The sequence below is a fragment of the Pleurodeles waltl genome, chromosome 3_1 (assembly GCF_031143425.1).
Source record: "Pleurodeles waltl isolate 20211129_DDA chromosome 3_1, aPleWal1.hap1.20221129, whole genome shotgun sequence".
NCBI classification, from domain to species: domain Eukaryota; kingdom Metazoa; phylum Chordata; class Amphibia; order Caudata; family Salamandridae; genus Pleurodeles; species Pleurodeles waltl.
Window position 1 is genome coordinate 584,428,274 of NC_090440.1, and position 25,417 is coordinate 584,453,690.

A 25,417-nucleotide genomic window follows, 5' to 3' on the forward strand; every position below is an offset into this window, starting at 1 on the left:
CGGTCTTTTCGCAAGACCGCCGAGTTACCGCCGCGGTGAAGACCGCCGACCGCGGCGGTATGCCGCTGTGCGCATTCTGACCGCTGGGAGCCTTCCGCCGGAAAACCGCCAGCAGCCACACTGGCGGTCGGCGGGAAAGTGGAGACTGGTCAACCTCCACCGCCACGCCAGCAGAACACCGCCCACAGAATTACGACCCACATTTCTGTGTGGCGGTCTTCTGTTGGCGGTCTTCTGTTGGCGGTCACCTCCCCATGGCTCCCGTCGCCTCCCGGAGGACCAACGCACAAGGTAAGTTGATCGTCCGTGAGGGGAGGGGGGGGGGGTGTTGTGTGATGTGGGCGTGCATGGGGGTGTGCGTGTGAGTGTGTAGAGGGGGTGTGTGAGTGCGTGTATGCGGGCGGGGGGTGCTGCTGTGTCTATGGGTAATGTGTGCTGTTCGGCAGGTGCGCATGTCTGCATGTATGTGTGCGGGTATGTGTCCCCGTTGTGTATGTGTGTGTAGGGGGTGTGTATATGTGCATGTTGGGGGTGTGTGCATGTCGGGGTGCATGTATGTGCATGTCGGGCTGGGGGTGGGGAGGGGGTTCGTACCACCTCTGGGGGGTGGCAGGGGGGTGGAGGGTGTGGGGGGAGGACTCGGGTGGGTAGTGGGGGGTGGGGGAGACCCCTATCAGTGCCAGGGAAGGAATTCCCTGGCCCCGATAGTGCTTACCGCCATGGTTCGCACGGCGGTTCCCGCCCGCAAGAAACCGCGGCGGTAGGCAGGGTCATAATACCCTTGGCGGTCTTGGGACGACCGCCGGGCCGGAGTGCGCAAACTCCAGCCCGGCGGTCATGACCGCCGTGGTGGTCGGAGTGGAGAAGTGGCGGTCGGTCCCGGCGGGGACCGCCGCGGTCAGAATGCCATTTTTAATACCGCCGGTCTGTTCGCGGTCCGACCGCCGTCTCTCCGCCGACCGCCAGGGTCAGAATGAGGGCCAATGTTGTTTAATGTGCCCAAACAAGTGGACAGTGTATTCTTCCCGTTATCAACAACAGCCAATGCTTTCTCCAAATTAGCCTGATCTATTTGCCCTAAATGAGGAGCAGCTTCCATTTGAGAAAGCTTCCAAATTTCATTGTAAATGGCGCACAAGAATCTTTGGAGCATGGTGATCTAGGACCTAACAGGAAATCCTGAAAATCCATGTCATCAGAGAGGAGAGAGAGGTGTTCTTTTATAGATGTTAAAGTGGAATGGTGTAACAATCGCTGACATAACTTCGCTATGAGGTAACTAGTGACAATCCCTTTGTGCTGTGTCTGGATATAATGAGGGGCCGGTCTGCTTGCTTTAAAACCATGCGAGGAGTTCATAGAACATGCATGACAACCATTTGTGTCCACTTCCTACAATAACCACCCGTTGGGACCTGAAAGAATTACACGTACCTATCTTTAACCATACCGTTGAGCTGGTCTTCTGTGTAATTTACCAAACTCAGCCAATTTTCAAATTGTGCAATTGAAGGGATACTGAGCGCATTTATTTCTTTAGCTTTTGCTAGACCTAGGGCCTTTGTCTGCTGAGCTGTGTCATTCAGAAAAATCACCTGTAATATAATTAGACATACTGTAAATAAGGCATCCATGCCCTGCACTTTCATTCTTTTGTTCCCCAAACTGACTGCATATCAATTGTTTCTCCTTGCATTATTTGATAGTAATTTAAAATAACAGGATACAGGATCTGAAGTATCATGCCCACAAAAATATGTGAATTTGTCTGAATATGTTTTAAAACTCCCTACTGGCAGAGTCAGGTGGTCTTTCCATTGTGTGTAATTAAAAACTGTATGTAGGGTGTTAGCTCTATGTAGGTAATGGTGTGCATAATGATGATAACAAAACACTTCACCAGAATTTGCTGAGTTCAAGTACATGCCTCACTTTCAAATACAGTATAATATTGAAGCTCAGAAATCATTGAACAAACTGTTTTCACATTTCAATCATAAGACACAACCCCGGTGTGATTACATCATCCATTGAAACTTTGAAGACATACGGAATTAAATAGTCGCTGTAGGACCACAAAAACATATGGAACCTTACCCCAAACAATCCCATCAAGAACTGGAACAGCAGAAATGTTAACAAGGGACAGGTCTCTTTGTACTTTATGGGAAGACAAATGAGGCTTTAGTACCTCATTTACCAGTTCAACAGCAGAGCGCTCAGGATGATAATGCCCTTTATGATCAAGAAGAACAGTCACAAATCCAATTCACAGGAAGAGAGCAAACAAGACAAGTATAATCTACAAATAGGGCCATGGACGGATCAGGTAAGTGTGTTTGAGCCAGTGAAAAAGCTTATGTATGTCATGTAGAGAAGTGTCAGTAGAACTTGAAGAGAAGTCATCAATGACAATAAAGTACCCAGAAGCAATCTATGCAAAAACTAGAGCCTCAGCAGGTGAAAGAGAACTGGTAGATGCCTCTAAAGGTGGTTCATCATAAACAACTTAGTTGCTTTGAGAAGTAGTAGAGAACTGTAGACTTGCATCTGGTGCATTTCTTGTGTTTGTAGTGGTAACTAGAATCCACCGAAGTTAATTATCTGCCCTCCCCCACTTATGTATTTCCTGTATGGTAGTGAGAGGGGAACTATGCAGGAGTCAGCAAGGCCTACTATGTAGAATCGGCCACATGATGAAGTTTTTACTTGATCAATGGAGACAAAATGTTGCTCTTTACAATCAGCAAGCAGTGGCAAAATAACACTTCTGGTACCTTGAATTTCAAGGATTGACACCGGTGCGGGGTATGATAAGCCATTTTCTTTCTTCACCACAATCCTTTCCTGGACTAGATCCCCAGTTTTTGGAACCCAACCTATGGGTGCTGGTGTATTCTTCATTCCCTCAGTAGCGGCATGCATAGTAGAACGCTCATCTCAGAAGTCTTGGAGTGACATTCAGAGAGTGAGACATTCATTTATGTCAAAAGATGTTTCTGTCTCTACTATACCAGGACCACCAAGCTCTGAAACATACATCTGGATGCCAAACAAGACTTCATAAGGGGTATGGCCACCCAAAGATCTTCTAGGCAGATCTTTTAATGTTCTCTGGGCTCCAAAAAGGTGGTGGGTGCAACTGCAACCTTAACCTAATACTCTAGCTGTTATGGATTGCTTTAGATCTCGATACTCTCCACTATCAAATTTCACTCGGGATGATGGGGGAAGAATAATGCACAGCTACACCCATGGTTCTCATGGTGTCCCGGTATGCTCTGGAGGCAAAAGCATGGCTGTGGTCTGAGTAGAATGCAGCTACTGCATATGTTCCGATGAAAACGTACAAATCTTTAATAACAGTGCGAACGTCAGCCAATCACTATAGGCACACCCAAGGAAATCTGGAACAAGAATCTACAGCAAGTGGAATGTACTTGAATGCACCATCTGAATTCAGAGGGTCTCAATGGTCTAGGTATACACACTGTAGTGCCTTGTTGGAAACAAGGAGTGGGTGTCTGCCGTGGGCGCTTAATGGTGGAACCTTTAATTTGTTGGCAGATGTCACAGCTAAGGACATATTGCTTTGTCTGTTTGTACAGACTGTGCCACCAATAGCTATTTGTAGCAAAGAAACTGTAGCCACCACATCAGTATGGGCAAATGCAACCCCCTCATGGGGAGCTTTAATTAATTCTAGCCTGTGATCTTGGTTGGGAATCACTCAATTACTCACCCCAGGAAAAGTTATATAAGGAATGTTTTGGGCATTTAAATGGTAGGAACATTTTGCTGGATATGCTTTTGATACAAGTGTGCCATTAGCCAAAGCATTTTTGGCAGCCAGTATTTCTTCATCCACCCTACAGTTGCAGTAATGACTGCAGATTTGGCTCCTTCATCAGCCAATGAATCCCCTACAGTGTGCATTGCAACATGTTGATGACCCCATGTATGTATTACCTGGGTCCGTGGCAAACTCTCTTTGAGTTTTGCCACTTTTCCCCAAAGCACTTTATGCTTGATAGTATTTTGTTTAGAGTGTCCGAATTAATTTAGGCGCCACTAATGCAAGTTTTCAATAAAAGACTGGACACTATTGCACTATTGCACAAGCATGTAGTCTGTAGTGATCTGAGTATTTGTGTGTGTTCTGGTGTCCAATGTTTACTGGAAAAATCTGGGTGCAATAAATTGTAGATGGTTTTATGCATCGTGCATTATCTGAAATGTATGTTCTGCCAAAATTAAAGAATCCTAACAAGGACTGCAATTTTGTTGATGATATTTGGTGGTCAAGATTGTGTGTACTTCTCAAGGAAGTGTGGTTCCAGGCTCTTCCATTCATATGACAAATTGTGTCAATGTGATCTATTCTGGCTGAGATATACATCATTGACATAAGGCAATGCTTATGGATCAATATCATGCAATATTGATGTTACATGGGCAGAGAAAAACTCTGGGCTGTTCTTGTACCCCTGTGGGAGCTGACAAAAATGGCGTTGGGAGCCAAGCCTAGAAATAGGGGTTAGATTGCTGCCTTCAAGTGCTATGTTTTGACAAAAAAAACGGTTTGAAATGTCCAGAGTTGTTTGTATTTTTTATGGACCATATTGTACATTAATGCCGTACTTTGTGAGTTTTATATTGCAAATGTGCATGTGTGGCTATTTAAATGTCTGCAATCTAAGACTATGGCGGTCATTCCGACCCTGGCGGTCATGGACCGCCAGGGCCGGGGACCGCGGGAGCACTGCCAACAGGCTGGCGGTGCTCCCAAGGGCATTCTGACCGCGGCGGTACAGCCGCGGTCAGAAACGGAAAACCGGCGGTGTACTGCCGGTTTTCCGCTGCCCTGGGGAATCCTCCATGGCGGCGCAGCTTGCTGCGCAGCCATGGGGATTCCGACCCCCATACCGCCATCCTGTTCCTGGCGGTTTTGGCCGCCAGGAACAGGATGGCGGTATGGGGTGTTGTGGGGCCCCTGGGGGCCCCTGCAGTGCCCATGACAATGGCATGGGCACTGCAGGGGCCCCCGTAACAGGGCCCCACCATAATTTTCAGTGTCTGCCATGCAGACACTGAAAATCGCGACGGGTGCAACTGCACCCGTCGCACCCCTTCCACTCCGCCGGCTCCATTCGGAGCCGGCATCCTTGTGGAAGGGTGTTTCCCGCTGGGCTGGCGGGCGGCCTTCTGGCGGTCGCCCGCCAGCCCAGCGGGAAACCCAGAATACCCGCGGCGGTCTTGTGACCTGCAGATACCGCGGCCGGCGGGAGTCAGAATGACCCCCTATGTTATAGGAGTGATCTGGCTTTGCTACCAGGAATAGGGGGGGGGTCATAAGAAATACACAGTTTTCAAATACTCCCTGGTACTCAAGTTGTGAGAGAACTTCTCTCAATGGAGCTTTTGCTTGATGTTTTTAAGGTATTGTGGTTGCACTTGCAGGCTGCACCTTAGGGGTGTTACATGATGGATAAGGCAAATCCTTATCCCAGCCCACATGGCTGCGGTATAGTGCAAGGGCTTGTGCGAGGGCCCATTCTGCAGCGTATGCTTACTTTATTTGCTCAGGAACAAGGACTGAGAAAGACTGTAAGATCATATCTTCCCCTTGTGGGAGGGTTCTGACAAACTCTGGTGGCAAGTCTTTTTCAGCCACGAAAATGTCATAGTTGAGTGTTAATGTTTCCCTGAAAATTACTTTAATTGTGTATGTTCTGTCCTCCCCCCATATTTATATTTAATTTATAGACTCTGGTGGTCATTCTGACCCTGGCGGTCTTTGACCGCCAGGGCGGAGGACCGCGGGAGCACCGCCGACAGGCCGGCGGTGCTCCAATGGGGATTCCGACCGCGGCGGTAAAGCCGCGGTCGGACCGGCACCACTGGCGGGGTCCCGCCAGTGTACCGCGGCCCCATTGAATCCTCCGCGGCGGCGCAGCTTGCTGCACCGCCGCGGGGATTCCGACCCCCCCTACCGCCATCCAGATCCCGGCGGTCGGACCGCCGAGATCCGGATGGCGGTAGGGGGGGGTCGCGGGGCCCCTGGGGTCCCCTGCAGTGCCCATGCCACTGGCATGGGCATTGCAGGGGCCCCCGTAAGAGGGCCCCTACATGTATTTCACTGTCTGCTGCGCAGACAGTGAAATACGCGACGGGTGCAACTGCACCCGTCGCACAGCTTCCACTCCGCCGGCTCGATTCCGAGCCGGCTTCATCGTGGAAGCCTCTTTCCCGCTGGGCTGGCTGGCGGTCTGAAGGCGACCGCCCGCCAGCCCAGCGGGAAAGTCAGAATTACCGCCGCGGTCTTTCGACCGCGGAACGGTAACCTGACGGCGGGACTTTGGCGGGCGGCCTCTGCCGCCCGCCAAGGTCAGAAGAGGGCCTCTGTCTGGAGCGGGGACTCACCTATCTCGGGTTTCGACTTCTATGTGGTCATTAGTTGCTCTCAAATCCAGAAACTCTTGAAGATTCCGACAAACTATTGTGACCTGTGCCGCACTCCCTAGCAGAGTCACTGCCCATGTCCGTCCTGCAGTAGCATTCCCTGTATGTGTGTCATACTTTGCCAAAATTCTTGAAACCTTCTTTTTAAATTGGGGCTTTTGTTGAGGAATGTTCTCTTCCTTCTTTATGATGATGTTAGTCAAGCATTTTGAGTCCTTTTTATCTTTCACATACTCTTCTTGTCTGTGCTCTGACCACCACGCTCCCTCAGACCATTTGTCGGATGAGTCCTGAAAGGAATGAGAAAGGCATTTATCAGTGTACTGATACCTATCAGCCTGTTACAAATTATCAGGGTTACATAAATTATAATGTTTTTCAGAGCTCTCCAGCTGCAGAGATTCTCCATGTGAATTTATTTTATCTTTATTTGATCTTTGTTTGTCCTAGTGTTTTTAGGAGACTCTTGTGCTTGCTTGGTATTATGCTTTTCAGGATTACCTTTAAACTGTGACTTATTTGGTCTGGCCCCTAAATTATCACGACCTATTGATGTATCGGTTTGGGCAATAATTTTGGTAAACTCACGCTACTGATCAGCGAAAGGAACTTGCACAAGACGTTGGTGAACTGCCAATGCTGCTGCTTCTCCTTGTATATTTCCTAAAGTAATTGAGGATACTTTATCTCCAAGTCTAGGGCAGGGGCCTCCCCGCCATCATTTTGTATCTGTTTGAACACTGATGGTAAAACAGTTAGAGATGGTGTACCATAGGTTATGGTATAGATTGCAGCAAAGGCTGTACCCCATATAGTACAGTCATCTGTAGAGGGTACCGTCCCAAGTGACAAACACATTGTGAGAATTCGATGCTTGCCTTGGGGTCCCATTTGTGGAAACACTGCTTCGAGTTAATTTGTTTTTTTATCAATTCGGAAAATAATTTGCTCCCATCTGGAGACTTAAACATGACAGCATTAATAGTTACAGGGTTAATCCCAGATATAGTCAATTGCGGTTGGATAGCTTGAACAGCACTCGCTATGGCAGTGTTTAAGGTGCACATAACAAATTGTGTTTAACGTCCATATAATTTAACTGGATTATTGTATAATGGGCGTAGATTGCCTGCTGCAAAATTTTGTATGTTTGGATATGGTGTGTAGGCAACTATAACTGGCCGGTTGGCCCAATCATTATTGAAGGGACCCATACTAATTTGTTTAAAAACATGTGGTAGGGCACCTTGAAACCAATTTTCATGCTCCTGATATGTTAAAGGTATTTCTAAGTAGTTGTGTGCTCTATACTGGGCTGGTGGGTTAGCCACTGTGTATGTATGAAATGTATTTGTGTTGGCATTGACTGTAGGAAAGGTGACCCATGAGTAAAATACTTCAGTTTTGTACGTATTGTGTACCACAAATGTAACATATCCACCCCTATTACCTACTAGGTAGCTCATTCTAGAGCTATTGTATTGTATAACAGCATGTCTACAACTGACAAGAATATTAACTGGATTTGTCATAGCAATAAACAGAATTCAGAGAAGGAAATACTAAAATGGGATATCCTTTTAAAGGCTTAAGCTTGAGCAAGCTGCAGACAAATATAGGTGCTTCATATACTGCTGAGGAGGATGTTTTCCCTAATGCCTTGGACATCTCTGTTTTAATGTGCATAGGGCACCTTGGGCACACAAGATAAAAGTACTCAGGAGACCCGGCAAATTAGAACCTGACCTAAATAAGTTGGTAGCTCCATGTTATACGGTTCCTACTATGATAATAGGACAGTGCATTAGGACAATAGAACTTCAGAACATGGGGAAATAACTCCATCCACACCACCAGGAGCTGTTGGCCCAATTCCTGGCTAGCTCACAGTGCCTCACCTGAACCCCTAAACCAGCAGGGGTGGAAGGTGAATTTGGCAACCTAAACATGACAGTCTGACTCCTCAGGGAGGTGTGGAAACAGATCTTAACCTTTCTTGGAATTACGTATGCATGCCCATGCAAGACACAAAGGAGATGCAATGTATGTTTTCAATATATTTATTGAAACAATCGTAATCTGGCATAAAGCGAATGAGTTGAGATAATTAGGCAGATGGACCAAAGCACAGTCAATAGAATTACAAACATGGTGAGACAAATAAACAATCCAACCATGATGAATGTGGATTTACATGTTCTTGAGGTTCCTACCTAACCCTAAGACTAGGGTGAGAGCATAGCGGGTATACCCTTCTGCCTCGCCCAGTCTAAGGGATTAACCCAGCCCCATACCTGAAGACACTGCCAGGAGTCCATCTGTGGTGTAAATGACAATCCTCTACTGGGGGCTAATGGATTAGCACCAGCAGAGCTGCATGGCAAACACAGCATTCGTTCCAGGATGATTGTGGCTGGAATCCGCTATTCCCCTTCTGGGTCAGTGTACCAATTATATAGTCGAGCTATTCTCTGCTGGAAGCACTGCTCTGAAGCAATGCTGTGTCTTGATAGAAGCTGTCTCCTGTCTGAACAGGCAACACAAAAGAACTAGGATATTGCGTATAGTGTAACTAGCTTTCAACAGAAAGTACTGATTACATGTTGTGCAAAGGCCAACTAAACAAGCAATTCATACTGCACATTCCTAGAAGAATATCATGCAAGAAATGCATGTAAAATGTCATTGTTAAAAGCAGTGCAGCTAAAATGAAGAAGATATGAGATTTAAAATGAAGCTAAAACAGGGGGAACCAACTTGGGTCCAAAATGTCCTCACAAAATAGCATTCTGACAGAATTGGTCTGATTCCCTTCACCCGTTTTTGTGGTATCACTGTTCAATTTTCCTGTGGAAAAATATATGGGTAAAATACATTTTAGGACCATCCCTTTTTCCTGGTACCCGCTTCATGGATCAACCTGAAGCTTTTCAAAAAGAAGCTGAGGTGGATGAGACTTTTTGGAAATTTTTGTGAAGGTTTGTCAAACTGTGTCAAAGGTATGAGCAAACCAAAACACCCACTTCCTATGGAATCATGGTCCTAAATGTAACAACCTAGTGGCATAAATATTTGTATTACAGGGTGGAAGTAGGCACGTTGTAGTTATAGCTAGGGTTACCAGAGATAGGAATTCCTCATTCCCCATTAATAACTTTATGCCCATTTGATGAATCTCCATTACATTTTGCAGACCAATTCTTTCTTCTACATTGGCAGATGATGTAAAGTTTCTTGGTGATTGACCAAGTGGTACAGAGTTAAAAGGGGTGTCCCAAAACGCATTTGTCACTAATGCATTTTCCATAGACTCATTTATCTCAAGTAGTGCAAAACCGACTGAACAGATTTACATGAAATTTGGCAGGATTAGACATTATGCATTATCTGCAGACGAACCTTTTGGGTAGTACAGGTAAGTATTGTATTTGTTAAGTTTTTGAATCATTATTTTAAAAAATATATATATATATTTTTTAATTTAAATTGTACACAAACATGTCATTGTAAGTATATCAGACATCAAACCCTAAAAAAACCTCTATCTCTCTCCCTCACTTTCTTTCTCTCTTTCTGTCTATCTTTCAGTCACTTTCTCCTAATCACTCACCCTCTCAGACACTTATTCACCCACTCAGAGACCTACTTAGACACTCCTGCACCCACTCACATACCCACTCAGGCACCCACTCACATACCCACTCAGGCACCCACTCACATACCCACTCCGACCCTCGTGCCCTCACTCACAGCCCTAGTTAAACCCTCACGCTCCCCCTCAATGACACATACAGTTAGACACCCACTCAGTCTGTCACACACCCACTCACACCCTTATGCACCCACTCACAAACCCACACACACACTGACGCACCCACTGAAACACTCTCACACCCAGACAGACAATGTGACATCCACTCTCAACCCTAAAAACACCCTCCCACAGCTATTCTTACACCTTGAGAGGTCGTAGACAACTCCCGCCACGCATTGCCATAGCGCAATGCGCAGCATGGGGTTGAGTGGTTAGGGAGGTTGGCCGCTGGATCTGGCTGCAGGCCAGGTCTGTCAGGCAACCTCCGCTGCACCCGGGTGAAGGCCGTGCATGGTGTGAAGTTAGGTGGTCAGAGGGCCTGTGGCTCGCAACTGCGCACAGCCAAAGGCCGTGCGCAGTGATGGTTGGATTAACGTATAGTAATAAAAATTACCATACGTTAAAAAAACATAGAAATTCACTGAAAAAACAAAAGTTATAGGGAAGTTATAGTTGCTCACATTTTAAACCTTCAAAATTCGCCAGTTATAGTTAGAGTTATCTCAACTAACTATATCACGTCCCCTAAGGTAACTATTACTCGCCCCCTCACCATGCACTGGTAGTTACCGACAAATTATGGCACTTATGACATCTTTGATTACATCATTGATAATATTGATGTAGTATTTGCAGTAAACGTTTTGACCAAAAAACTGTGCATGGCGGGGCGTGAGTTATAGTTACCTTAGGGCAGGAGTTATATTAGTTGGGATAACTATAACTATAACTGGCAGATTTCTAAGGTTCTGTATGTCTTTAAAATGTGAGCCTAAATATAATGTCCCTGTAAGCTTTCTTCTTTTCAGTGAATATATATATATATATATAAAACCCAGTGCAGTTGTAATTTGTAATTAGATCAGAGTTTTGCTAGGAAGAGATCGTTTTGTTTTGTTAATGACCTAGGTGTTATTTGGCAAATCTTCACAAAACTTTACAAAAACATGTTTATTCACTTCAGCTCCATCTTGGAAAGTATTGGGCTGATGTGACAAGTGGGAGCTGAGAAAAAAGGGAGTTGGGTTCCAAAGGCATAATTTTCCCATGTTAATTCCCCCAGGAAAATTTGGGAAGGGATACAGACAATTACACCAATTTTTGCATTTAAATCAGAACTTTACTCAGAAAGCAAACTTCTTATTTGTTTAAATCCGTTCAGCCACTTTTGAGAAATTTGTACTTAAAGAGGTGTTCAGGTTGTCATGAAGGTATATCGATGGGTGTCGTAAATGAAAAAAAATTGAGTAATCTGATCACTCAAGAGATCTTTTTCCACATCCGTCGCTTCGGTCCTGCGTTACCGGTCCCATGAGATGGAGCATTCAGAAGAAAAATGTTGTGGCTCCCTGGGTCTTGAGTTTAGTTTAAAAATATATATATGGGGGCAGAGTAGGGGTACCATGACTCCCTAGCACTGGTGGGGGAGTCCCAGAGAGACCCCCACTTGGACCAAAATAAAAAATAAAATTGTGTCACTGCACTCCTGCGTGACCCTGTATGGCGCTCCCCTGAGGTTCCGTAGTACTCCAGCGGAACCAAGTGTGGCCCTCCCATATGACTCTGCGGTACTCTGACAGGAGTCATACTGCAGGACATGCAGGCTACACTGTGTACCACGGAGGTGATGCCTAGTCTCGATACCACATAAGTAGCACAGTACCATTCAAAATATTTAAAAAGTAGTAACTAGCAAAAATGTGGGGTGGGGTCTGCAAGGGGTTAGCCTCCCATGGGAGTTTTGCTGCCTGGCGCCAGACCTTGTGGTTGGCTCCCGGTCACTCATGGCTGAATGCCACGTGCAGTGGGTTTTGGCTGCCAATTAGGGAGTTGAGGGCAGGGCCTGCTGGGGGAAATGGGGACAGGGCCTGCTGTCAGCCCCCCCTGCTGCTCATACCAAAGGGCCATTTGTAGTGAGGGACTGGCCTCTCATGGGGAGATTAGGCACAGAGCCAGGCCACAGGCTGCTTTAAGGGCTAATCATTTTGCAAAAATGTGAAGTGGGGTCTACAAAGGGCTTAGCTACCCACAGGGGGTTTGTTGCCAACAGCCAGGCCTGCAACCAACTCTGTGCTACTCCCGGCCAAAGCCCATGCATGACAGGGGTTAGGCTGCCCACAGGGAGGTTGGGCACAAGGCCTGCTGCGAGTCCCCTTTGGCAGTTAGCAGCATGGGTTTGCACACCCCCATGGAGGGAATCAGGTGCCAGGCATCAAGCAGTCTTAAAAACTATTCCTTTTGAAGTGGGTATCCCAAATGGGAGACTCCTGATCTGAAACCATTCTTGCCATGAGCCACCCTACACCTCTTTTCTGTGAGGGAAAATTGTTTCCAGCACTGGGAGTGGGTAAGCTATGCCATCTCCCCAAAGGAATGGCTAGAAGGAATTATACGGTGTGTGAAGGAAAGATAGAGCCATCTTGGATGAGGAACTCAGGGAAGATTTACAGTCAGTTGAAAATGGAAATACAAAAAAGGTTTCCATGTAGAAGATTCCAGGATTCAGTGTAGTGGATTCTCAAATCAACCATTACTACACAGGATATTACATGCACCTAACCACGACCTCTTTAGAACATTCCTCGACCTGAGAAGAACATTAAGGAGAAAGAAGACTCTACCTGCTTGTGCAAGGACTCAAAGAACCTGGACTCCTGCTTGCACTCTGGACTGTTATGGCTTTCCAGGGGTCGGGTGGCTGCCCTCCTGTTTCTTCTGCAGAGACAAAAAACTGAGAAGACGTCTGAAGAGCACCTAGTTGATCACTTGGCACTGGACCCTGAGAGAGCCTTGGTTGGAGAAAGAGCTTTTCTATCTGCAAGTACGTAATCATTTTTTTACACTCTAGAGAATTGGGACAGGGTGCTGAGGCTTCCCCAGGAAAAGTGTGTCCTCAGTTTCAAGAGATCCTAGTTCAGCCTGCTTGAAGCTTTAGCTATGAAGAAAATGACTTCCACTGGGTCTCATGGTGAAGGTGTTTGGCCTTCTGGAGCCCTGCCCAACTACAGCATCTAAACTTGCCCTGCTGGAAGATTTAAAAAAACAAAAACATGATTAAGTCTAAGTATAAAATTTGGGACTGGGACAAGGAGGCATCAGTAGCATAGCAACTTGAGTGGCTGAAGAATCCTGCTTTGCCCCTTTCTGACATTTGGCATCAAAACTAAAGGCTTCAGATGGAGCTCATCAATTGAGGATCCCACTTCACGGGATCCTTGCTGGTTTCAGATTCAGGCTTTCCCCTACTAAAGGATTGCATGAACAAGAAAAACACCTAAGTTCCAAGTTAAAAACTATGGACTTGATATGATTCTTGGTGGTAAGGATACTCCGTTTTGAAGGTGTGTCCTTACTGCCAAGAATGTGGTCTGCCTGCCCAGTTTAGATGCAGGTAAATCATAGGTTTAATCATTGCGGAGACTGCTTCATCTCGGCCATGATTAAACCCTTTTGATGGTCTTTTAAGGCAGACCGTTAATTCCACACACATGATTTAGGGTGGAAGTGGAGGTCAGTTTTCATTGTCCATCACCGCAAGGAATACTCTGGCAGTAAGTGGCAGTGAAAACTGTTAAATGCTCCTCTTACCATGGAAGAAGACTGTCATGGTGAGTGGAGCATTTTTTTGTATTTTTGTATTTTAAAAAAGAAGTTCCCGCTCAAGGATTTTTTAATTTTTTTTTATTCAAAAGAGAATAGTTTGGTGCACGGCTCAGTGATGGTGGTTCCTGTCAATGCTTTAAGAAATAACCATTTGCTTGACAGGCATTTCTCAATTTGGTAGACAACACCTGTTGCCCTGGTGGAGAAACAGCCACCCGACAACTTTTAAATTAGGCCCAATGACCATTACAATCTGCTAGGCTCCCCACTCTATGACAGTTGATCTGAAATCACACCTATGTCCTGGTCCAGCATAATGATTGACCCTAATTGGCACTATGGGCCTGATGGTGCTCTTATTGGCACTAAGGGCCTGATTTGGGTCTTGGTGGAGAGAAATACTCCATCACAAACGTGACGGATATCCCGTCCATTGTATTATGATCTCATTATCTCCTATGGAGATCGTAACACAGCAGGGGGGATATCCGTCACATTTATGACAGAGTATTTCCTCTGTAAAGACCTAAATCAAGCCCCATGTGTTTTCTTGGTGCTTCTTTTAGTTAAAGCTTCTATTTTAGGTTGTAGGGGTGCTCCTCTTCCAAAATAATAATTTTCTTTCTGATAGCAAATAATGTAGTGAATGTCAAAGGTGTGCATCACAAATGTTTTCTTCAGGTGTTTCTAACAAATCAGTTAGTATGATTGAGAGCAAATAGCAAATGAAATATTTGAGGGCTTACCCTCCTCTTCCCCATCATGAGATAATTAGAGTATTTCACCTTCCCAACTAGTCGTGAGTGAGCTGCACCAACAAGATGCCATTCTTATGATTAAGAAAAACCACGTGCATTTCAGAGGTGAACACATGGTGAAGATGTGAAAAAGTTAGAGCTCATTAACTTGTCAATTTCAGTACAAATCATAGTGAGGTTAAAATGCACATACCTTTCAATACCATCATCGTATAAGTAGAAGAGACTAGGGGCCTCAGATAGAGAGCCCTTTTGAAGTCACAAACCCTGTGGTTCATAAAATCACAGGGTTTGCAATTACAAAAGGGCATTTCTTTGTGTGCATACGCCCTTTTATGAATCAGAAAATTCTCTCATACTCATAAGAGGGCTTTTGTCACCCTGTTCAAAGTGCAAATAGACGGGGCAATGAAAGGGACATCCTCCTCCTATTTATAAGTCAGAGAGGAATGTAGTGATGGTGTGGGATCACAAGTTTGGAAATAAACCTCAGATTGGGTAGTATCTGATTCTCAAAGTGGAAGAGGTCCGCTTAGGACCCCTTCCACTTTGTAAATGCTGAAAAACAGTTTCAAGGAGAGTTGGCAGTGGTCCGTAGGACCTCTGCAAACCTTCTAAAAGTTTTAATTCAAAATATGCTTTTAAAGCAGTATTGTTACCTTGAAGGAAAACAGGCTGCATTTTTAAATAGGTTTTCTTTATTTAAACCAAATTACAGACTTGATTGTCTGCTGAACCTTGCAGGCCACTATCCATGTGATGGTGGCCAATGGCAGGGAAATTGCGACTTCCCTAATAAATATTAATTTGCAGGTCATTCTCTGAGCCCCTATTTGTACAATCACCATTACGTCTACCATGACTGTAATGAAAAACTAGCAATATGTCAGTCAAATCAGGGCACTTACTGGACGGATTCATTTGTACTGATACATAGCTTACCCCTATTGCTGCTGTAAGTCATTCAGATGGAAATCTCCTTCATATCCATTGAGAGATCAACGAGGTGTTTGTTGTGTAGTACAAGCAATATTGAGGTAAAGGGTTTCTCACTGATTTCAGTGGCTAAATTGTACTCTCTTTCCCAGTCAAATGTTTTTGGGCCTTATCCTAGCTGTTAAATATTGTACTCAATGTGCTGCCTTAACTTATTTGTGTGAATTTCTGTGCCTTCCTCTTATGAAGCCTATAATGTTGTTTTGTTTTGTATTAGGTTAATACCTCAGATGTCATTCTTGTTTTCTTGTGCTGCATACAAGAATGTACACATAAGATAATAAAACTATATTAAGAGGATGAACAAAAAAAACTAAAGTGATCCATACAGAATCAGTGTATGAGTCTGCGGGAAGGTTATTGCTCCTTTATCAAACCTGTATTTTCTGTAAAGGAGCATGTTTCTTTCTCCACATGCATTAAATGAAAGTCAACAAACCAATGTCATTGTAAGTCACAACACATAATGCAGCTGAGGATGCTGTTGCAAAGCTGCTTATACATCAGCCCCTGCATAGTACTAACTACTGTCCACAGAGCCTGGGTGAATAATATTCTCCTTCAGCATGCACTACTGAACTCCTCAATTTACTTAATACTCTCTGTTGGCAGGGTACCCAGAAGGTCTCTGGGTCTCATTATTGCTATAAGTGAGCAGCTGCAGTCATAGACTAGCCTCCACCCTACACAGAGGCTCCATGGCCCCTTTCAAAAGGCAGACTAGGCACCAAATGCAGCGAAACCCCATTCTGAGTTAGCTGAAGCACTAGAGTGAATTTTCATGTGTCTGGGCATATAGGGCATCATTACGAGTCTGGAGGTCTACTGACCGCTAGACTTGTGGTGGCGGTCCGGGCGCCACATTATAACCGTGGTGGTTGCTCCGCAGTCAGATCGTCAGCACCGCCAGGATTAGTCGTTCCAGCAGTCTAGCAGTTGTGGCATTTCTAATCTGCCAAGGCAGCACTGCAAGCAGTGCTGCCCTGGGGATTACGACCCCCTTCTCCGCCAGCAATTTCATGGCAGTAACACTGTCATGAAAAGGCTGGCAGAGACGGTTTGCAGGGGGCCGCATGGGGGTCCTGTACTGCCCATGCACTTGGCATTGGCAGTGCAGGGCCGCCCTGGCAATCACCATCGCTATGTTCACTGTCTGCTTTGCTGGTGCATCCTATACACTATAGCATTGCTGCCAGTTCTATTACAAGCTGGGGACAATGCTGTAGACTGTTTCCCACTGGGCGGAAACTGGGGTTCTGCCCGCAGGCCCAGTGGGAAACTCGTAATGGGCCTGGTGGGGAGGCTGCCACACTGGCGGCAACCTACCCATCGGTATTTCGGCAGATGGGCTTTTCCACCTCCCAAAATCTTAATCAGGCACATATCCTCTGATAGAAATAGGGTCTTTGGTTGGCAGTCAGGTTACTCCCTGTCCACCCAAGGACCCTCACTCTAGTCAGGGTAAAGGAGAATCACATTCAGTTAACCCCCGCTCACCCCCTTGGTAGCTTGGCACACGCAGGTAAGCTTAACTTCAGAGACAAGGCGTAAAGTATTTGTACCAACACACACAGTAACTTAGTAAAAACAATATTTATCTAAACAAAACCAAAATGACAAAAATCCAACATGCACAAGCCAAGTTATGAATTTTTCAAGATTAAACTTAAAAATTGTTCTTAGAAACACAAAATACTTTGATAAGGTGTTAACACAGCGTCATGACGGAGTCGTTCCCAACAATCTGTCACCAACGGTGCAAGGCACGGAGTCAGGCAGACCCCCAGGTACAGTACCTTAGTAAAGTGTGAAAACAAGCAGGTGCACGCAGTCTGGGATCGCGGCGTCACTGGATCCGAGGCAGCATCGGTTCCGGTGCTGCGGAGCAAAGGAGCTGAGGTGTCACAAAGAGGTGTCAAGTCCTTGCTGCGGACCGGTGGAGGTGAGGCGGCGGTGTGAAGCATTTAATCTGCACACTTCGGGCAGAGTCGATATCCGGCAGTCACGACGTGGTGCAGCGACTTCCACAGAGTCGCAGACTTTGGCGGGGCTGCACTGGTGTCAGGCCTGCGAGGGTCGTCACACTCTAGCGAGGACCACTGAGTTGGTTGCAAGCGGTATCAAGGGATTGGGCAACGGTGTCGGTCCAGAGTTGTCCGAAGTCGGATTCTTGGATTTTCACCAGCTTGTCCTTTCAAGGGCCCAAGGACTGGATAGGGCACCACTTGTTAGGGCAGGAGTCTCAGCAGCACGCGCTGGTAGGGGAAGTCTTTGATGGCCAAGAGACTTCAGTACAGGGGACAAGCTCAGTCTAAGCCCTCGAAGATTCTTCTCAATAGGAATATACCACAAAGTCCAGTCTTTGTCCCCTTTCACAGGCAGAAGCAGCAACTGCAGGATAGCTCCACAAAGCACAGGCAAGGTAGCACTTCTACTCAGCTCTTCAGCTCTTCTCCTTGGCAGAGGTTCCTCTTGATTCCAGAAGTGATCTGATCTTCAAGGGTTACGGGTGTCCTTCTTATACCCCTTTCTGCCTTTGAAGTAGGCCTACTTCAAAGGAAAATCTCTCTTGTTTGTGAAATCCTGCCTTGCCCAGGTCAGACCTTAGACACACACCAAGGGGTCGGAGAATGCATTGTGTGAGGGCAGGCACAGCCCCTTCTGGTGTGAGTGACCACTCCTCCCCTCCCTCCTAGCACAGATGGTTCATCAGGATATGCAGGCTACACCCCAGCTCTCTTTGTGTAAATGTCTAGAGAGAGTCACAAACAGCCCAACTGTCAAACTGACCCAGACAGGGAATCCACAAACAGTCAGAGACACAGAATGGTTTAAGCAAGAAAATACCTACTTTCTAAAAGTGGCATTTTCAAACACACAATCTAAAAACCAACTTCACTAAAAGATATATTTTTAAACTGTGAGCTCAGAGACCCTAAACTCCATAATGCCATCTTCTCCCTAAGGGAAACTGCACTTTAATATTTAAAGGCAGCCCCCATGTTCACTTATGAAAGAGATAGGACTTGCAACAGTGAAAAACAAATTTGGCAGTACTTCACTGTTAGGACATGTAAAACACATAAGTAAATGTTCCACCTTTAACATATACTGCACCCTGCCCATGGGGCTACCTAGAGCCTACCTTAGGGGTGCCTTACATGTAGAAAAAGGGAAGGTTTAGGCCTGGCAAGTGGATACACTTGCCAAGCCGAATTGGCAGTTTAATACTGCACACACAGACACTGCAGTGGCAGGTCTGAGCCATTTTTACAGGGCTACTAAGGTGGGTGGCACAACCAGTGCTGCAGGCCCACTAATAGCATTTGTTTATAGACCCTAGGCATCTTTAGTACACTTTACTAGGGACATACTAGTAAATCAAATATGCCAATCATGGAAAGCCAATCAACAATACAAGTTACACCGAAAGCATATGTACTTTAGGACTGTTTAGCAGTGGTAAAGTGCTCAGAGTCCTCAAGCCAGCAAAAACAGGTTAGAAAAAATAGGAGGAAGGAGGCAAAAATATTAGGGATGACCCTGCAAAAGGGGAAAAGTCCGACAGTCACAGTGCAAGGCTCGTCTTTCGACACAGATCCATCTCCTATTTGCTCACGCAAAGCGCAACAACTACTTAGACTGGGAGTGATGTAGTCCTGATATGGACTTTGGTGTGCCCCTATTGGACCCGTCTCTAATATAGGCTCCCGTATAGGCATAAGGTGATAGCATTACGAATAAGAATAGCAGACACAGGCCAAAATGCAAGGATTTATATAAAGGATTTTTAAGGCAAAATATATGAAATATATCACCAGTAAAGTTAGCATCAGAGAACTTTAAGACCTCAGTGAGTTCAATAGTAAACAGCATAGATTTGCCTTCTAGAAGTGGGAAAAGGTTGGGTGCTGTTTAACAGAAGAAAGCAGAATCTTTTATAAGACTATAGACAAATGATTTCACACATTACTTCACAAGTACACGATTCCTAGGGTATGGACAAATAACGAACAAAAAACATTTTACTATAAAATACATTTGATTTGAGCATTCTGCTGGATTGAGTGGATTCAGAGATTCTCAAAGAGTTATCGGTTGACATGAATTGTAATACTATTTACAAAGTGGTCTGGGACAGTTAGGTTGTCCTTGGTTAGGGCCATTCCTAGTCCCCAAAGACTGGGAAATCTCCAGTCTTTCCATGTAAACGCTCACAATTCGTTATTAGATGAAAGGCAACAACAGCAACATCAATAATCATGTGGTGTATGGCAACATTATGCCCAACTAGAGTTCTAACTCATGTTAGTCCAAGCTCAACTTCAAACACATAAGAAGCTTAAGAAAGCTAAGATAACGAGTGAGGATGAACAACGGCACAACTGGGAACTTACACCTACATACTAAATATGGCCTTAATCCAGTGCTTAATTTGTGCTTGTTGTTTACGGTGTTGAGCACCAGCACTTATTTTTGAGGGCCGGCGCTTAGTTTTCTGCCTCAAGCATTTGCTGCGAGCAAAAGACACGTTTGGGGAAGACGGAGAAAGAGAAAAATGAAAAAGCGTCATGATGAGAGAAAGCAGAAAGCTGCAGCTGTGAGTTGAAGGGGCAGGGAGTGGCTTTAACTGGATTGAAGAGGTCAGAGATGGCATCGAGATTACGCTGCCTCAGTATTCTGTGTTCGCTGATTTAATTGCAGCAACCGCATGTTTAAGAGGAGGGCTTTGAGCACCGGCACCTTTTTATTTACAAATTAAGCACTGCCCTAAACATTCATCAGTTAACCACTACACTGCAGGAAAAAGTATTCAATAGACCTCAGCTGTACTGAACATGTGGCTGTTATCAGGACTCTATTTTGCAAGATGACCCAGCTTCTTGTTTTTCATTTGAAAATTATGGGGTCGTATTCACAAGTCCCTTGCCCCCTGGTTCGTCACTTTTTATATGGGAAAAAGTGACAGCACCGGTGGCACAAAGGACTTGTAAATAAGCCCAATGGTATTTTCGTAACAAAATCAACCATCTCGCACACTTTACTGTCACTTGTGTTTTCAAATCAAGAAATGATTCCATGATAACCACTTAAAAATACATTGCATCATTTTCAGGTTTTAAATCTTACTCGACACTACATAGAAAAACATCAACATTTTGTTGTTCCACTTATTATGAAATTCGCAGAAGAGTGGCTTAATTCGGGAAATCCAGTCTTCCGGCCGCTGTGGTGGATCAGTCCTCAGGATCCAGCAACATTTACAATAGATGATGAATTCTTGATTGGAGATGAGGTAGGAAAACACGTTATTAGATGTGACTTACTCAAGTTTATATGCCTTCCTTAGGTGTAAATTCAGAAATGCAATCTTTTGAATCCTACTTGGGTAATTGTCATCTTCTCCGACTTCAAATTTCTGTTTAAGTTCTACTTCTATGCCCTTAGAGTGACTCTGTGGTGTGATATTAGGTGATGAAGTGTGGGTGTTATTTGCTGTGTATGTATTTATTTGATATGTTTATCCATTTCATAAGTAGTTTTATTTTGTCACTCTCAATTGACACAATTTTTTAGGTCTCTCTGCAGACAACTATGTTGTGGACAGCAACATATTTCATACTATAACATATATCTAGAGTGAGTATCTTGCACATGGCTGTATGGCTTTTTTGTTTGTCTCAGAATCTGCTCCTTGTTTGATGTCTTTCCTCCCTATTATGTTTGTTTCCACCCGGTTTTTCTTTACCACGATTTATGAATAGAGAAGTTGCCTTACTATTCTCCTAGTGCTTGCATGAGGGAACTAGTTTTATATTTTTCATTTAGCAATCTCTTGCTTCCAATCCGCACTTTATATTTTATTCTTACATTTTTGGGGTCTTCCTACTCCTTTCACTTTCCTGGTTGGTCCAGTTAGGACCCTTCTCTTTTCTTCACGCCCCAAGCTCTGTATTTATTTATGAAAACTATAGGCCATCTTTTCATGATTAAACCTCGCAAGTCCCAGGGCAGTGAGAGAATAGAGTACTAACTATCAACACTGATTATGTTCTCTTGGAACTTTGGCCCTCATTTTGACTTTGGAGATCTTTTTGGAAGACTGCGGAAGACGCTGCAGCCAACAGACTGCCAGTGCTGGCGGTCTCCAGACCACCATATTAGGAGTCTTTGGAGGACTTTCGCCCATTTCTGGACTGAAGCCTGACTCCAAAGAGGTGGTTGCATCGCCAGCACCACCATGGCAGCAAGACTCCGCCTGCCATTATCACGAGCCGTAATACGGCTTGGCGGAGTCTTGCTGGCGTGGTGGTGCTGGCAATGACAGACCACCAGGACCCATCGCTTCTCGGATGACTTCTTTGAGGCCTGCTGCCAGGTTGGAAGTTGTTGGACTTTTTTGCTTATGCAGGGTCATCCCCAATCTTTTTGCCTCCTGCCTCCTATTTTGTCTGACCTGTTGCCGTTGGCTTTTGAACTCTGAGCACTTTACCACTGCTAACCAGTGCTAAAGTGCATGTGCTCTCTGTGTAAATTGTATGGTTGATTGGTTTATCCATGATTGGCATATTTGAATTACTAAATAAGTCCCTAGTACAGTGCACTAGAGGTGCCCAGGGCCTGTAAATTAAATGCCTGCAGCACTGGTTGTGCCACCCACATTAGTAGCCCTGTAATCATGTGTCAGGCCTGCCACTGCAGTGTACATGTGTGCAGGTTTAAACTGTAAATTAGACTTGGCAAGTGTACCCACTTGCCAGGCCTAAACCTTCCTCTTTCTTACATATAAGACACCCCTAAGGTAGGCCCTAGGTAGCCCCAAGGGCAGGGTGCAGTATATGGTTAAGGTAGGACATATAGTAGTGTGTTTTATATGTCCTAACAGTGAAATACTGCTAAATGCGGTTTTCACTGTTGCAAGGCCTATCACTCTCATAGGTTAACATTGGGGATACATTTAAATATGATTGAAGTGTAGATTGCCTTTGGGAGTGGATAGACATGTGGAGTTTGGGGTCTCTGAGCTCACAATTTAAAAATACATCTTTTAGTAAAGTTGATTTTAAGATTGTGTTTTTGAAAATGCCACTTTTAGAAAGTGAGCATTTTCTTGCTTAAACCATTTCTGTGACTCTGTCTGTTTGTGGATTCACTGTCTGGGTCAGTATGACAGTTGGACTGGTTGCACCTCTCACTAGACAGTGACACAAAGGGAGCTAGGGTGTAGTCTGCATTTCCTGATGAGCCATCTGTGCTAGGAGGGAGGGGAGGAGTGGTCACTCACACCTGCCCTAACACAATGCAGTCTCCAACCCCCTGGTATGTGTCTGGGGCCTGGCCTGGGCAAGGTAGGATTTCACAAACAAGAGAGACTTTGCTTTGAAGTAGGCCTACTTCTAAGGGCAAAATAGGTATACAAAGGGCTCCCAAAAATCACAGACTCTATAACACTTCTGGAAACCAAGAGGAACCTCTGCATGGAGAAGAGCTGAAGAGCTGAGGAAGAAGAGCTGCCCTGCCTGTGACTGTGCTTTGTGGAGCTATCCTGCAGTTGCTGCTTCTGCCTGTCCTAAAGGACAAAGACTGGACTTTGTGTTGCCTTCCTTCTTGTGAAGGTCTCCAAGGGCTTGATTTAGAGATTGCCTCCTGTTGTTTGAAGGCTCAGGGACAGCAAAGACTTCTCTCTGACGGGATCTGGAGAGACTTCTACTCTGCCAAGTGGAGCCCATCCAATTCCTGGGGCCCTGTGTCAGAGTCACCAGATCCTAGGGGTCTGCGCACATTCCCAACAAGTCCACCACTGAACAGCTCCAAGACTCTGATAGATAAATCACAGAGGCTAAGAGAGTTCAAGAGGGGAAGAGGGGATTTAGGAAGGGAACAGCTGGGAAGGAGACCTATAGTAAGAAAAAATTTAGAACACACAATATGAAAATTATATCTCAAGAAAGCAATACTAGACTATGATTTTAAGCATAGTCATTCTGAAAACGTGAATAATCTAAGAATGACGTTTAAAATGACTAGGTTTCAAGATGGCCAGATACCTGTACGGGAATCAAGATTAATTAAATGAAAACCTTCTTATTCAAGCATTTTCCTTTGCATGAGAATCAGAAACAATATTCTGATTAAATTTTAAATCAGTCGTATAAATCCTTCTTTTAAGAATGCATAATAGAAGCATACAATATTACATTCAGAAACTTTGGCCTTTTGTGTTTTCTAGAAATGTGTCAACACAGATTACACACTTTGCAGATATATATTGGTTATATATAATCAACACTATGGAAGAATTGCGCTTCAATGACTAACATGATATGAGTTCAGGAAATAAATCACACACTTGCCAACTCGAATACTACCAAACAAATATCCTAGAATGGTAGCATACAATGAACAACATGAAATAGGCTCAATGAGAAAATCGCGCGTCTTACTGATTTAAATGTCACCATTCAAAATGTCAAGAAATGGTAGCGAGTAATAAATAACAAGATTTAAATCATCATGAAACAAATCGTATGTCTTTCCGATTCGTAAGCCTTCATGTAAATGTCAAGAAATGGTTGCGCGCTATAAATAACAAGCTTTAAATTATCTTGAATCGAATCGCGCGTCTTGCCGATTCATAGCCTCCGTGTAAATGTTAATAAATTGTAGCGCGTAATGAAACACAAGTTTTAAAGCTTCATAAAACAAATTGCGCGTCTTGCCGATTCGTAAGCGTGTATGTACAAGTTAAAAACGATAGCGCATAATGAAACACAAGTTCTACATTTTTATAAAATGAATCGCGCGTCTTGCCGATTCATAAACCTCCATGCAAGTATTATAAACACTCAAATGCACATTTTCATGAGTTCAAAGTAAGTTGTTAATCAAATAAATAATTAGACTCAAGAATATGAGAGTTCTCAAAATAAACGGTGTTGGGAATAAACCCAACTACCATCTTACCGCCCAAGAACAAGATTCACCAATGAAGCATGAAAAGTAGAGTACTGGAAAATCAAATAGGCCACCGGGACAGGAACTCTGGAAATAGCTGCTGTTCTGCACCGGGACCTCTGAATAGTGAGCACTGGGAGTTGGGCTGGCTCTCCTTTTATAGAGTCTTGGCCCAGCCCTCAACCACGCCCAGGCATGCTGCAGGGAAGTCTCTGGAAGACCCTGGAAAGGGACCACACCCTAACACACTTTGAAAACCTGCAACAATACATTGCAAAGGAACAGTATTTGTAAGAATATTAAAAATCAGTCTTCAGGATTGAACTCTGCAATGCAAAAGGTTAAACCACAACTTATCAACAAAATGCATACATTACGGTGTTTTGAGAGTGCTGTTTTTTTGCATTCTAGTCGCCAATAGAGCGTGTAATATTCTGGTGTTGACACCCTGAGAAGAGAAGCTGGCAGCCCAAGAGTGAGAAATCCACGCACAGATCGCCGTGCAGGGAAAAGATCGACGCAACTCTGATCTGCGGCTGAAAAATGTACATGCAGCTGGCTTTGTGTCTGAAAATCAACACTCGCCTGCAATGTGACCAGAAGATCGATGCCCGTGGCTGGAGAAACGACGCACAGCATCGCTGACGGAGACCGGTGAGATCGCAACCCGGGCTGTGTGGTTTTCGGATCATGGTGCAGCTGAATTTCTGACGCAAACACCGCTGGGCGTGTAAAAACGACTCAAGGCCTGCCCAGACTCAAGAGTGCTGACCGGATGGACGCATCACTCTCCTGCAGGGAGAAGAAACGATGCATGCTGACCCGATTA

The 25,417-nt window shown here is 44.8% G+C and overlaps 1 protein-coding gene across 2 annotated transcripts in view; it reads left to right on the top strand.

Annotated features, from left to right (window-relative positions):
- LOC138284352 (SITS-binding protein-like) overlaps window positions 1-25,417 on the top strand; it is a 948,640-nt gene that overhangs the window by 876,700 nt on the left and 46,523 nt on the right. The window contains exon 9 of one of the 2 annotated variants that reach the window (XM_069223028.1): window positions 20,750-20,929. The exons of the other annotated variant lie outside the window; for it this stretch is intronic. Within the exon in view, the coding sequence (XP_069079129.1) occupies window positions 20,750-20,929 (180 nt within the window). The remainder of the gene's footprint in view (window positions 1-20,749; window positions 20,930-25,417) is intronic. 2 annotated transcript variants of the gene reach the window in all.